Here is a 13,082-nt window from a genome sequence, read left to right on the forward strand (position 1 = left end):
ACTCATAACTGGCAAAACGTGGAAGCAACCAAGATGTCCTTTGTTAGGTGAATGGATAAATGAACTGTGGACATCTTGACAATGGAATGTTATTCCACCCTAAAGTGAAATGAGCCATCAAGCCATGAAAAGACATGGAGGAAACTTAAATATGTCCTACTAAGTAAAAGAAGCCAAACTGGAAAGGGTACATACTGTATGATTCCAACTATATGACATTCTGAAAAAGGCAAAACTATAGGGACAGTAAAAATAATCAGTAGTTGGTAGGGGTTGGGTGGAGGGGAGGAGGGAAGAATAGATGAAGCTAAGAGGACTTTTAGAGCAGTGAAAATACTCTGCATGATACCATAATAATGAATACATGTCATTATGCATTTGTCCAAATCCACAGAATGTACAACACCATGAGTGAGCCCTAAAGCAAACCATGGACTTTGGTTGGTTATGATGTGACTGGGTGATTATGATGTGTATGTCAACGTATGTTCACCAGTGTTGGCAAAAGTACCACTCTGGTGAGTGAGTGATAATGGAGGAGGCTATGCATTTGTGGGGGGCAAGGGGTATATGGGAAATCTCTGTGCCTGCCTTTCAATTTTGCTGTAAACCTAAAACTGCTTTAAAAAAGTGAAGTCTAAAAAACTTTTAGAAATTCTGGTACATATTTTTAAAAATTAAAATTTAAAAAAAATTCTGATACGTATCTTTCCATGCATGTCTATACACATTTCTGGTGAATATATACCTAGGAGTAAAACTGCTGAGTCGCATGATATGCATATGTTCAGCTTTAGAAGACAACTGCCAACCAGATTTCCAAAGTTGCTGAACGAATTTATATTCCTAGTAGTAGTGTATGTGAGTTCTAGTTGCTCAATATCTTCACCAATACTTGTTACTGTCAGTTTTTTTCCCCCAACATTAGACATTCTGGTGTAGAGATATCTCACTGTAGATTTAAATTTAGACTCTGATAAATAACGATGTAAAATACATTTTCATGTTTATTGGCTGTCTTCTTTGGTAAAGTGCCGTTCAAATACTTTGCCTGTATCTTAAATAAGGTTGTCTGTCTTTTCAACTTTTATGGATGTTCTTTATACATTTGGATATGACTCTTTTACAAGATATATATACATATTATATACATTGAATATATCTTTTCCCATTCTGTGACTTGCTTTTCCACCCTTTTAATGGTATATTTTGCTGAAAATAATTTGTTAATTTTAATGATGCCCAATTTATCAATTTTTTTCTTTTGTCATCAGTGATTTGAGTCCTATTTGAAAAAGGTTTTCATGACCCAAGTTACTGTAGATACTCTTCTATGTTATCTCCTAGAAGCTCCTAATCTACCTAGGATTTATTTTGTATATGGTATAAGGTAAGGTCAAGATTCATATTTTCCATATAGATATCCCATCGGTTCCAGAAATATTTGTTGAAAAAAACCATCCTTTTCTCACAGCAGTGGTACTGTTGTCATAACTTAGTTGGCCTGTATATGCCCACGGTTTCTGGACTCCTTCTATTCTGTTTCATTGGTTTATTTTCTGTTCTTGTGTAATACCACATTGTCTTAACTACGGCTTTATGATATGTTTGGAAATTCTCCAGCTTTGTTCTACATCAGGGGTTCTCAAACTCAGCACTACTGACATTTTGAGCCAGCTGCTTCTTTGTTTGGGGGCTGTCCTGTGCATTGACCTCTCTGTGATTTCCTTATTTCTGAGACATTTGTCCCTCAAATCCTGATTGCCTTGGTTGCTCTTAGGTACCTTTAAATATTGTTTTGTTATGTTCTGTTATACTGTATTCAGCTTTTATAATTGTCCCTTACAGGAGAGTTGGTCTGATACAAGCTTCTTCATAGCTAGGAGCAGAAGTTCTGGAACAGATTATTAACTTTTTTGCCTAAGACTAAGCCTTGTATAACATGATTTCAAATGGCTTTAACTTTTCCCAAACACCACAAGAACATCTGTAAATTTTTAAAAAGATGAGATGATTTTTAAAAAGATCTAGATGATAAATAGAGATATTATAGGATCATTTAATCTTGACTTCTCCTATGTAATTGTCTAAAAGTTTATAAAACTGATATGATCTTAATAAGTATACTTATACATAATGAAACAACATATTAGTGTGTCCTCCTTAAGTACCTACTGAGTTTTTCTTGTTTCCTTCTAACATAGGTGATGATGTACAAAAAGATACACACCCTTGCAGAGCTCTTATGCCATAAATTGCCTACATTTTGGATTTTCTTAAAAAAGGACTGCATCATGGTTGGAATAATGGATAACAGTTTAGTGCCGAAGTTGTTGACAGACAAAGCTTGTCATAAGATCTATGTTGTTATACTTTTTTTTCTATGTTAGCAGCATTATAGAAATCCATGACTCAATTTATTTGCCAGAAATGGGTAAATTAATAGAATTACCAGTATTTTAATCCATATGTGAAATGGTGATTTTCCAGTCAAAATAGGCAATCAAGTGTTGAATAGAAAAATCATTTTCTTACATTTGGGAGAAAATCTATACTTTACTATCATTACCATAATGTTACCTTTGACTAGACATTCACTATAACCTTTAAACTATAGTTACTGGCCTTTTATGTTTTGCACAGGGATGAAAAGAGACATATTAGCTGCACTCCGAGCATGCAAAGAGAGACATACAGGCACCCCACAGGGGCAAAAAGTGCTATGATGAATGTAAAACATGCATTTGAGAGCCAATGTGTCACCAACACTATTACCAAAGGCATTTTTCATTTAAAGGTTATCCACAAGGCATTTTATATAAGGTTATGAAAGTTCATAATAACATTTTTCAAAGTATCCTGTTGCCCCAATATTTTCTCACCTCATAAATATCTGATTTGATCAAACTTTTGTAAGCATTCTTGGCAGATATAGTTAAAATGTGATTTTTAAAATGTATTTTTAAAACATTTTTAAGCATTCTACTACAAAAAAATTCCGTTCGGCGATAAAGTGCTAATGAATTTCAACATCTGATGTACAATATAGCTTGTAATCAAGTAATTGAATAATTAAATAATTACGTAATTTGATTAAATAAAGCAATTAAAGCAATTAAATAATTTGGTTGAAAAACACAAAAACCTGCTTAAAGACTTTAGTAACCTAAATTAAATTTATATATAAATTGTACATTCACATTTATAAATATGCATGCATATAATAATTTCATTTATATTTATAAAATCTAAATGATACATATGTGATGTTTGGAAGTAGATATATATATATACACACACATGTGTATGTATACATACATATGTGCATATATGTATATATTATTAAAAACAGATAGTTTTTTTTCTTAATTTTAGTATTCAAGTTTCACACAAAATTAATTTTAAATACATCAAGCATATATTAAGAAACACATTAAAACAGATTATATACATGCAACTCTTTCTATTGACTTATGAAGTCTTTGCACAAAAGCCATCATTTTAAAATTACCCTGTATGACTTTGAAGAGATCAAACACTTAGCCTAATATAGAAAATCAAACCGCTGATAAATGAAAAAGCACAGTAAAGATCAGCTTAAGTAACACCTCACCTTGGAAGTCTGGTCTGAATTCTCCAGGCAAACTTAATTAAATATATTCCTATTAATTCTTTTTTTAAAACTGAGATAGTTTTAAAAGAAGAATCTTTAGCATTAATTACCTAGATTCTAATCTATTCTAATGATGAATAAATTTAGTTTAGAGCTTTAGATTTCTTATGAGATCTTAATTAACTTTTAAAAATCTTTCCCCGGTGAAACTGAAAACAATACACATTAGTATATAATTTTGTTTCTTAAACTTGTTTAAAAATGTCTATTCTGTAAACAGTATGACTCTCAGAGATGGTACTTAAAAGCAAGAGTAACTGCTAACTTATAAAATCACTACCTACAAAAATTCAAACGAAATCAAGATATCTCAGAGTTGGAAAGATAATATGAGAGTTATTTGAAAAAGTAAATAGATTTTGACTTAAGCACCTTTCAGTAAGAGTATCATTAATTCTAACTAATACAACTTTATAAAATAATATATAACCACACATGCATTCTGAATAGTCACCAAAATATAATATATTCTTCTAGTTACTGGTGGGATTTAGTGCCTGACTTCCCCTAACAGGTTCACTTCATGAAAACACAACAAACTCCCCCAAAAAAGTCACAGAAACACAGAGTATGGACTTTTCCTATTTATCAAAATAAGCATTCATTTGAGTTATATGTCTGGCTTATGTTGTAACAAAATTTAAGTGATTTAAAGATCACGATAAAATATTTTCGGAACAATAGAGTAATTAATACAGCTTTTTAGAGATGGTTTCAAAATGCATTGCCTCTCTCTACTCCAGGGATTTATCTAACCTAACTGTTTCATAATGTTTATTTTTTCTCTTTAATTGATTTTTGTAATTATTAGATTATAAAGAGTTTTTGTAATATCCACCGTCAGAGGGAGTAAATATAGGAAACTTAAGCTCACACAATTAGCTTATTTCAGAATAATGTTCTTATTTTAAATAGTGCACATAATTACCACAATTTTTACTTTGCTTTCAATGTTTGGAAAATCAAAATTTAACTTTCTTAAAGAAAAATATTTAAGCCATGTCCACAGATATATATTTTAGAGCCAATGGAAATATTTAAAGTATTAAATGCTATTTTTCCCATGGCATTTGTCAGCCAGTGTCACTTTGACATCAGCATGTATGCCTTTAATGCCAAACAATTAAAGACTTTCATCTTTTCATATGAGCGAATTTCAGATTTTCTCCCAGAATAAACAGTCAACCATGCCACGAAGTACTCTAATAATCGTCAGAGAAGAAAATCTTTTATCTCTGGTTTCCAAATTTTGACAAACTATGTCTTGTCACATCCACGCATTAGTTTGTGCCGCTCTGGCTCCATGAGCATGATGAAACCTCACAGATTTAAAAATTGCTCTAAGCTCACAGATAAAAGCAAACTCGAAGCTGTTGGATATTTGTTGAAGCACTGACCAATCTAACAGCACAGGCCCTGAAGAAACACAGTCATCAACACCCTGGCTGTGTCCTCTCTCCCAGGGCACTGTCTTGGATTGATTACCACTGTTACCACATCGTCCTACAGATTTCTCATGTAAACGGGCAAATGGATAAACAGGAGGCCATACCAGAAGGGGCTCATCAGGGGCGCTGGTGGAAAGCTCGGCAGATGCTGTGCGGACGGTGCTGAGCCCGGTAAGGGAAACATTTGAGAGCCTTCTCCGCCTCACGCCACTGCAATTGTTGGGGATTTTAAATGCACATCTCTTGTGGTAATTCAGCCCACATCCTGGAAGGAGAAAGTAAAAATGACTTTTGTTCAACTATAAATTAAAAGCTACTTTAGTATAAGTTGTAGATTATGAATTTTTAGAAACAGTACTGCTTCCATTCTTCTTGAGGCTGTTCAAAAATTTACATTTTCTTTTGAGCGTCTCCTGATTTATTTTCCCAATTTGTCAATAAGCTGGGTTTTGACATCTGATTTTTTGGATGAGCCCAGCAACTACCCTGGTTATCATTTAAAAAAATGTTTTCTAACATAAGGGACTTGGGCTTTGAGGGATCTAGCAATAAAACTCCAGTGAGATGACCTATTTTTAGCTGCCTCAAGTTCTACTGCAAGGGAAAATTAATCATAACGCTTCACAACTTTTGACTTACACTGATTTGAATCATGGCTCCACAACTTGTTTGTCTACATGGCCTTGGACAAATTACTTCACCTCAGTTTTTCTGTCTGTAAAACGAGGATAATAACTACCTTGAAGAATTGTTAAGAAAATATGTAAAATACTTCACATGCTAGTTTCCACATGGTAGATAATTAGGAAAGCACCCTTTTCCTCTCAATATTTCTGCTGTTCATACTTCTCTCACGTAGTCTTACTGTTCAGAATTTCCCCATGTGTCACATAGCAGGCCAGACAAATTTTCATAAAACTACACTTCAGGTAGACTTTCTTCCAGATCACTGTCTCTGAACTTCCCTTCTTACAGATAGAAATTCAGAAATTAGGGTTATTTTATTTATGGATTTCATCATAAAAGCTTGGGGTTTTTGGTCAAAGTTCAAACAGCTCTATCCCTCCCCGCCCTACCCTTCATCAAAAAAGAGCAAGGTGGCTTCCCTGGTGGCACAGTGGTTGAGAATCCGCCTGCCAATGCAGGGCACACGGGTTCGAGCCCTGGTCTGGGAAGATCCCACATGCCGCTGGAGCAGCTGGGCCCGTGCGCCACAACTACTGAGCCTGCGCGTCTGGAGCCTGTGCTCCGCAACAAGAGAGGCCGCGATGGTGAGAGGCCCGCACACCGCGATGAAGAGTGGCCCCCGCTTGCCACAACTAGAGAAAGCCCTCGCACAGCAACGAAGACCCAACACGGCAAAAAAAAAAAAAAAAAAAAAAAAAAAGAGCAAGGTATGATTTGGTTCGTTTTTAAGATTATATCATGGTATTCTATAAACCTGAATTATGCACTGCAAGGATTTCTGTCCATGGAGGATGATAAAACTATGATCTTGGTGTAGAAACTGGGTACATGTTCCAGCCTGCCACTCAACAGCTGAGTGACCTTGGATGGTTTGATTAACCTCCTGAATCTCAGCTCCTTTCAGCACACATTTATTGAATGCCTACTATTCCAAGTTCTGGCTTAAGATGCAAATTATATGTTTAGCCTGTTAGCAAAATAACCAACACCTTATGGGAGAGAAACATATCCACATGATATAGGGGAAAAGATAGGAGAATCTGGCTTCCCAGATCAGGGCTAACATGTTGAAGATAGGAAATGGACCGAACAGAATCCACGCACTACCCAGATCCCTAGAAGGTATCTGAAGGAAAGAAGGCACTGCAGAAGAGGGCACGACATAAGTAGCTAACTCCAGCATGCGTTCCACTTGGCTGGGGAAGGAATACCTTACCTTCACATTTAAGGCCTTGACGCACTAGCCCCCATAGCATTTCTCCACAGTGATCACAGAAAGCTGGAGCTCTGTACGAATGAACAAAGAGAGTGTGGGGACGAATCTGAAAGTCTTCAAAGGTGGCGGAGGCTGTGGAAATAATAACATTGAAAAATAAGTTGAATAAATACGCTCATCTGTAGATAATTAGTACGCAAGATACTTAACATGCAAGTATGGGTATAACCGGGCAAAGTCAGGAAAGATAAGATGCAACACTGCTTGACTTTTAGCCATTCCACTCCAGTCTTCTCAACCACAGCTTTACAAGTGGTGGCACAGGAACCTCTTTCTTGTCTTCCTGCTTATCAAGGTCTCAGGCCACTTCAAAAATAGCCAAAACGCTAGAACAAAGAATGAATGAAAGAATAACTCAATTCAGTCTATAAATACGGGATGTTGCTTTAAAACACTTTGCTTTTTCTCTTACGTAAATGAGCCAGAGAGGTATTCAGAAATATTAATGGAAAGGAAACACTTGATGAATGGAATTTAGACAGATCAGAAGACAGTGTACTTGAATATGACCTTGAAGAAGTACATTAGAAGGGTGGGGCCCAACTGGAAGAAATCTGGGCAGCCTCTTTTGGGGAGATACAGTTGTTTGAACTCTTAGGCAATATAACCAAGCATTTAAATCCTGACCCAAAAATAACAAGCAGCCTCTTCATCAATATGCCAAACAGAGGGATTTAATACACACACTGGTGAATTTCAGCCCACTCTGAGAAATATACTTTAGCAAAGCATATTCATGCTATAGGGTACTTTTTGTTATTGCTTATTGTTATTTATCCCATATGGTATTCGTACAGAGTATTGAAATTCATTATGTTTTAAAAATTATACTTTTCCACATGATATTTTTATTATGTTATAAAAATAGTTCACGGTTTTTTGGTGTTGCTTAAATCAAGAAATAGAAAGGTACAGAGAATTGAAAGTGAAAGAGACCACCCCTTTTCCCAAGATTCTAGTGTGTAGGGCTATATCTTTCTGGATCTATTTACACATATAGCCCGATATGAAGGCTGCCCATAATAGTTCAAGGAGTGCTGACCTGCGAGTGAAGAGAACTGGATGAGGCTTTGCCATTACCCTGCTGACAACTCACTTAATCATCACGAGCCTCAGTTTCCCATACATAAAAAGAGAAGGTCTGACCCATGGTGACTTCTCCTAACCCTTAAAGTGTAAACTTCCATTAACTTAGAATAGAACCATATGCACTTGATTTCATAAGGTTTTATGCAAAGAGAATTTGGGGAAAAATTTAGGCCTTAAATACATCCTTCTATTCTGCCTTCCCTTCTCTTCCTCCTGTTTGTCTTCTTGCCTTACTTTTTCAACACACATTTGTTAAACACCTTTTCAATACTGTCAATGGCACCACTCCAGGGACAAAGATGTAAAGATAAGTAAGACATCTTTACAGAGCCTACCAGACCAGCAGAAAGGTAGATAAAAACAAACAAAAAACTCCACAATAACTATAAAATAACTTCTGAGGTTCACAGAAGCTACAAAATTTGGCCTAAGTTACTAAACAGAACTAAGACTACAACCCACAAGTGTTTTGTCCCCAATCCACTGTCCTTTTCATCATACCAGGGTTACATCTTACCTTTCCTAACTCTGCCCAAAGAGTTATATCCAACAGCCCCATGGTGAGGGAAATAAACATCTGCAGTTTTCCTGATGGTGCCTTGGATAGCAGGTATGGGCTAACGAATCACCTGTGGAGTATACTTATGAAGTGCTCACCTTGGTAAGTATGCAAGGTGTGACAGAGTGAACGCTGAAACTGTAGGTGATTCATCTCTGCTAGATAGGTGTCCAAAATTATGAGGACAACTTTGAGGGTATCACATCCCTCAGGGCAAGTGACAACAGAACATGCAGGAAAGTGAATCACTTCAACCAGAAAGGATATTACTGATAGTTCACAGACATATATCTGGACCATAAAAAGAGATTAAAATTTTTAATGGGTCAGTCTTCCCTTGAACCTTGAATAAAAGTACTTTATTCCAAATTAATATGCTTTACTATTGGAAATCATCAACTTATTAAAGGTACTAGTTTTACTCAATGGAAAGATAATGAGAATAATAATAAGGTTAAGATTTATTGAGCTCTTACTGTATACCGGACACTACACTAAGAGATTACAGTGTGGGAAGAAGGAGCTTACCAAAGAAGTGCAGACAAGTAAGTTGCTCTAGCATTGCCTACAAGGAGTTCTGATTAGTGTCAATGCTCCTTACAAAAAGGATTTCAATTGAAATAAGATTGGGAAATTGTATTATTATGTTCTCATTTCAAGTTTCACAATATTACAGTCAATGCTTATTCTAAGTAAATCAGTAAAAAGGTATGGTTTGGGTTCCAATCAACTACTTTTATAATTTGGTCAAAGTGTGTCTAATTTTGTAAATGCTAAATCTTCTTTAAAATTGGTCTCTCACAGTCATGGACAAATTTGTTTTTAAAACGTCAAAGAAAATAGTTAAAGAAAATACTTTGTGCCAACCGTTAACTCCTAACTTCTCCCCTGCCTCTCCCCCCATCTCCCACCCCTGCCAAATGTCACCCAAACAATGGTGACAATACCATGATAGCAATTAGTTGAATAGTTAAGGTAGTTTTCAAAATAAGGAATGTTAGAATTTGACAATACTAATACCTAGATGTGTTCAGATACTTTTTGAATTAATCAGAAAGAATATAAATAATTAAAAAGAAGATTTTCAATGACACCCCCCCCCAAATCCAGTTTATGTCAGGTACGTTTGTTTTTTCACTTTTTGAAGGGGATTAACATTCATAAGCAGTTAGCACCCTTGACTTATGTTTAAATGCCATTTTCTAAAGTTCAATTTTAATATTCTCCTGTTAATTTTAGAATAATTAAATACATTTTTAAAAATAAAACTACCAAGTGTGGTGAGGTTTCACATGCATTTGAAATCAAAGCACAACATCCATTCATTATGAATTTACCTGTTTCTGCACCCTGGGGGAAATCAGCATTAGCTGAGTGTATGCATGCCATCTTGCCTAATCACAAAATTGCACTTCAGAGATAATCACTTAGCACAGGAAAACAAAGTGAATGCTGTAATTCCATTTCACTTAAGGTTTGGAAGCAAAATGGACAGATAAGAATAGAAATACTAAAGTGTCTAGAGATTCCAAGAGAGAACAATGTGCTATCTGTCAGTATGTCATAATCAATCAGGTGACCTACATTAAAACCACATGACAGGGCTACAAACTAAACACAATGGGCCCCTTATACTGGTACCTGTGTATCTTTGATTTGCTTTGTTCACAGTCTATTGTTATACTCCACGGTGCAGGAGAGGAGAAAATAACATGCTTTCCTTAGTCACTGAGCATTTAAAACAGGTAATTGAGCCAAAAACTCTAAGATAATCAGTACTTCTTTTAAGGTTCATGATAAATTGTTGCACAAAATGGAATAAACTGTTTGGTTAGCAGTACAGAAGAAATCAGGCTTCCAAAGCAAAATAAATAATCTCTGGAGGTCAAAAATATTTGCATAATAAAATGAAATAACATCCTATCTTCCAAGATTTTCAGTAATTTTTTTTCTACTGGTAATTTTGGCAATTTGGGAGAAGTGTTAACTCTTCCTGGCATTGCCAAGTTGGAACAGGTATAAGAAGAAGAAAAGCTTAACACATTTCAAGTATCAGCTCATTCAATTTTTCACAAGGACTCTATGAAGTAGATACTATTATCCCCACTTTATAGATGAGAAAACTGTCTCAGCAAAATTAAGGAGCTGCCCTACATAACACAGGATCTTGATTCAGACAGCCTGATAGCTGAACCATACAAATTCTCTCAGCCACTCTGAATCTAATCATCATATTCTCTGAGCATCAAAATTCTGTGGATTATAAAGCTGCATCTTTATTTTATGAATTACTAGCAAAGATTTAAAAAACACTGCAATTAAATACAACACACCACTATTGTAAGGTGCATCCTTATCTCAGAGATGCAAAAAATACTGAGGAAAAGAAGTCCATGAAATAATGTATAAAATGAAATTAATTCAGTTCATGATCAAAAACTCGTTTAACATGCTTTCTGCATATACTCCATTTTTTGAAATCCTTCTCCCTCCAAACAAATTGGAGTTAGTAACAATAACTGGTTTTAAAATTTTTACAAAAATCAAAGGTAACGATAACAGCCAATTCGAGTTTTGTATCTACATGATAACCAGTGTCATTCAATTGATAAGTCTGGCCCAAAGCAAAACATTATGAAGCTTTTAAAAACTGTTAAGATTTGTTGTAGATAAATTTGTTTTTTTCTTAACCTCTGGAATACTGAAAATAGCTTCTGAATATCACTCTCCCCACATAAATACACATACTCATCAGTTTGAAGGTATTCTGTGGATAAGAAACCATATCCACTTTAACATCCTATCATTCATCCATACACACACATAACAGATACACATAAATAATCCTCTGTTCCGTGAGAGCTTTCATTAGTGGAATGATAACTATTCACAAATCAGTTTACTGTATTTGTAAATATCTCAAATTATTAGAAATATTTTTGTTATATTGAGTCCCAAACACTACTCTGTAATTTCTATTTGGAGGTGATAGTTCTAAAAGCAAGCATTTAAATTAAGACATTTTTGTGTCTTTCTTAGATCAGCTCATGTAAGTCAAGCAGGCCTAATACCTTCAAGCATATAGTTGATTAATATTATGTTTTGCTAATATATCTAGAACCTACTATATAGTAATATATATGTATTGTAATGTAGTATATATTAGAAATAGAAAAATAACAAGGAATAGTATCTGTTGTTGAGGGTTCAAAGTCAAAATGAAGATGAGAGACCCATAAATAATCATAATACAAGATGCAGGGATGGAAACACAGAAGAAAGGGCAACTAAGACTGCCTGGGTCTATCAGGGAAAGCTTCATCAAGGAGGGATCACTGAATAGAATCTTGAAGGATGAAGAGTGTTTTGAAAAGCAAAGAATAGGATAAAGGAAAGAGGAAACATTTTGTATAGCCTGATTTTATTTAATTACAGAATATTTGTAAGACTACCTACAAATTTCTTTATAATTATAATTTTGTGGGCTCTTGATCGTTGGTACACTGCCAGGACAGTTAGCAAGAGTGACTCCAACAAACTGTCCATGACACAGGTAACTGAGGAATTACAATAGATCATTGGCACGCTATCATGGCCCAGATATCTGAGCCTGTAAAATTAAGCCTGCAGATGTGTACCTCCCTTCCCCCATTCCACTATCTAATACCTACACCCTGAGGTTGGTCATTTCTTTCTGCTTCTCCATTGATCCCAGTCTCTCCAAACCACTGTTGTACCAGATACTCCCTTCATGCAAGCACTGTTCAAATTAATCACACGGTTCACATTTTTGTTATACCTGGAGACATCTAGAGTCGGGAAAGTCCCTTAGCTCTTCAGAAACAAGAGCATTAAACAAATTCTTGTTGAGACACTTACAAAAGCATCTTTTAGATGACTGGAGAAAAAAAGACAGAAATTTCAATTTTTCACTCACATATGACCAGAAAAACATTAGTGAGGAGCAATGATGGGAACTTGGGAGGCTGTGAATATATCATCCCAAAGATAACAGCAGCCAAGAGAAGAAACATAAAATGTATTTAGATATACTGATCAGGCAGTTCAGAAAGTTCTGGGAAAATATTTTATAAGTACATGGCCAGACTCTTAAAAAGAAGATGTGGCACATATATACAATGGAATATTACTCAGCCATAAAAAGAAACGAAATTGAGTTATTTGTAGTGAGATGGATGGACCTAGAGTCTGTCATACAGAGTGAAGTAAGTCAGAAAGAGAAAAACAAATACCGTATGCTAACACATATATATGGAATCTAAAAAAAAAAAAAAAAAAGTTCTGAAGAACCTAGGGGCAGGACAGGAATAAAGACACAGATGTAGAGAA

The 13,082-nt window shown here is 35.2% G+C and overlaps 1 protein-coding gene across 6 annotated transcripts in view; it reads right to left on the reverse strand.

Moving 5' to 3' along the window:
- The window catches only part of PRKD1 (protein kinase D1), a 455,022-nt gene that overhangs the window by 75,342 nt on the left and 366,598 nt on the right, over positions 1-13,082 (reverse strand). For all 6 annotated transcript variants that reach the window (XM_059914029.1, XM_059914027.1, XM_059914028.1 and 3 more), the window contains 2 exons: positions 7,025-7,156; positions 5,226-5,386 (listed from right to left, as the gene is read on the reverse strand). In XM_059914029.1, coding sequence (XP_059770012.1) covers positions 5,226-5,386; positions 7,025-7,156 — 293 coding nt within the window. The remainder of the gene's footprint in view (positions 1-5,225; positions 5,387-7,024; positions 7,157-13,082) is intronic.

The sequence above is a fragment of the Balaenoptera ricei genome, chromosome 2 (genome assembly GCF_028023285.1).
Source record: "Balaenoptera ricei isolate mBalRic1 chromosome 2, mBalRic1.hap2, whole genome shotgun sequence".
NCBI classification, from domain to species: domain Eukaryota; kingdom Metazoa; phylum Chordata; class Mammalia; order Artiodactyla; family Balaenopteridae; genus Balaenoptera; species Balaenoptera ricei.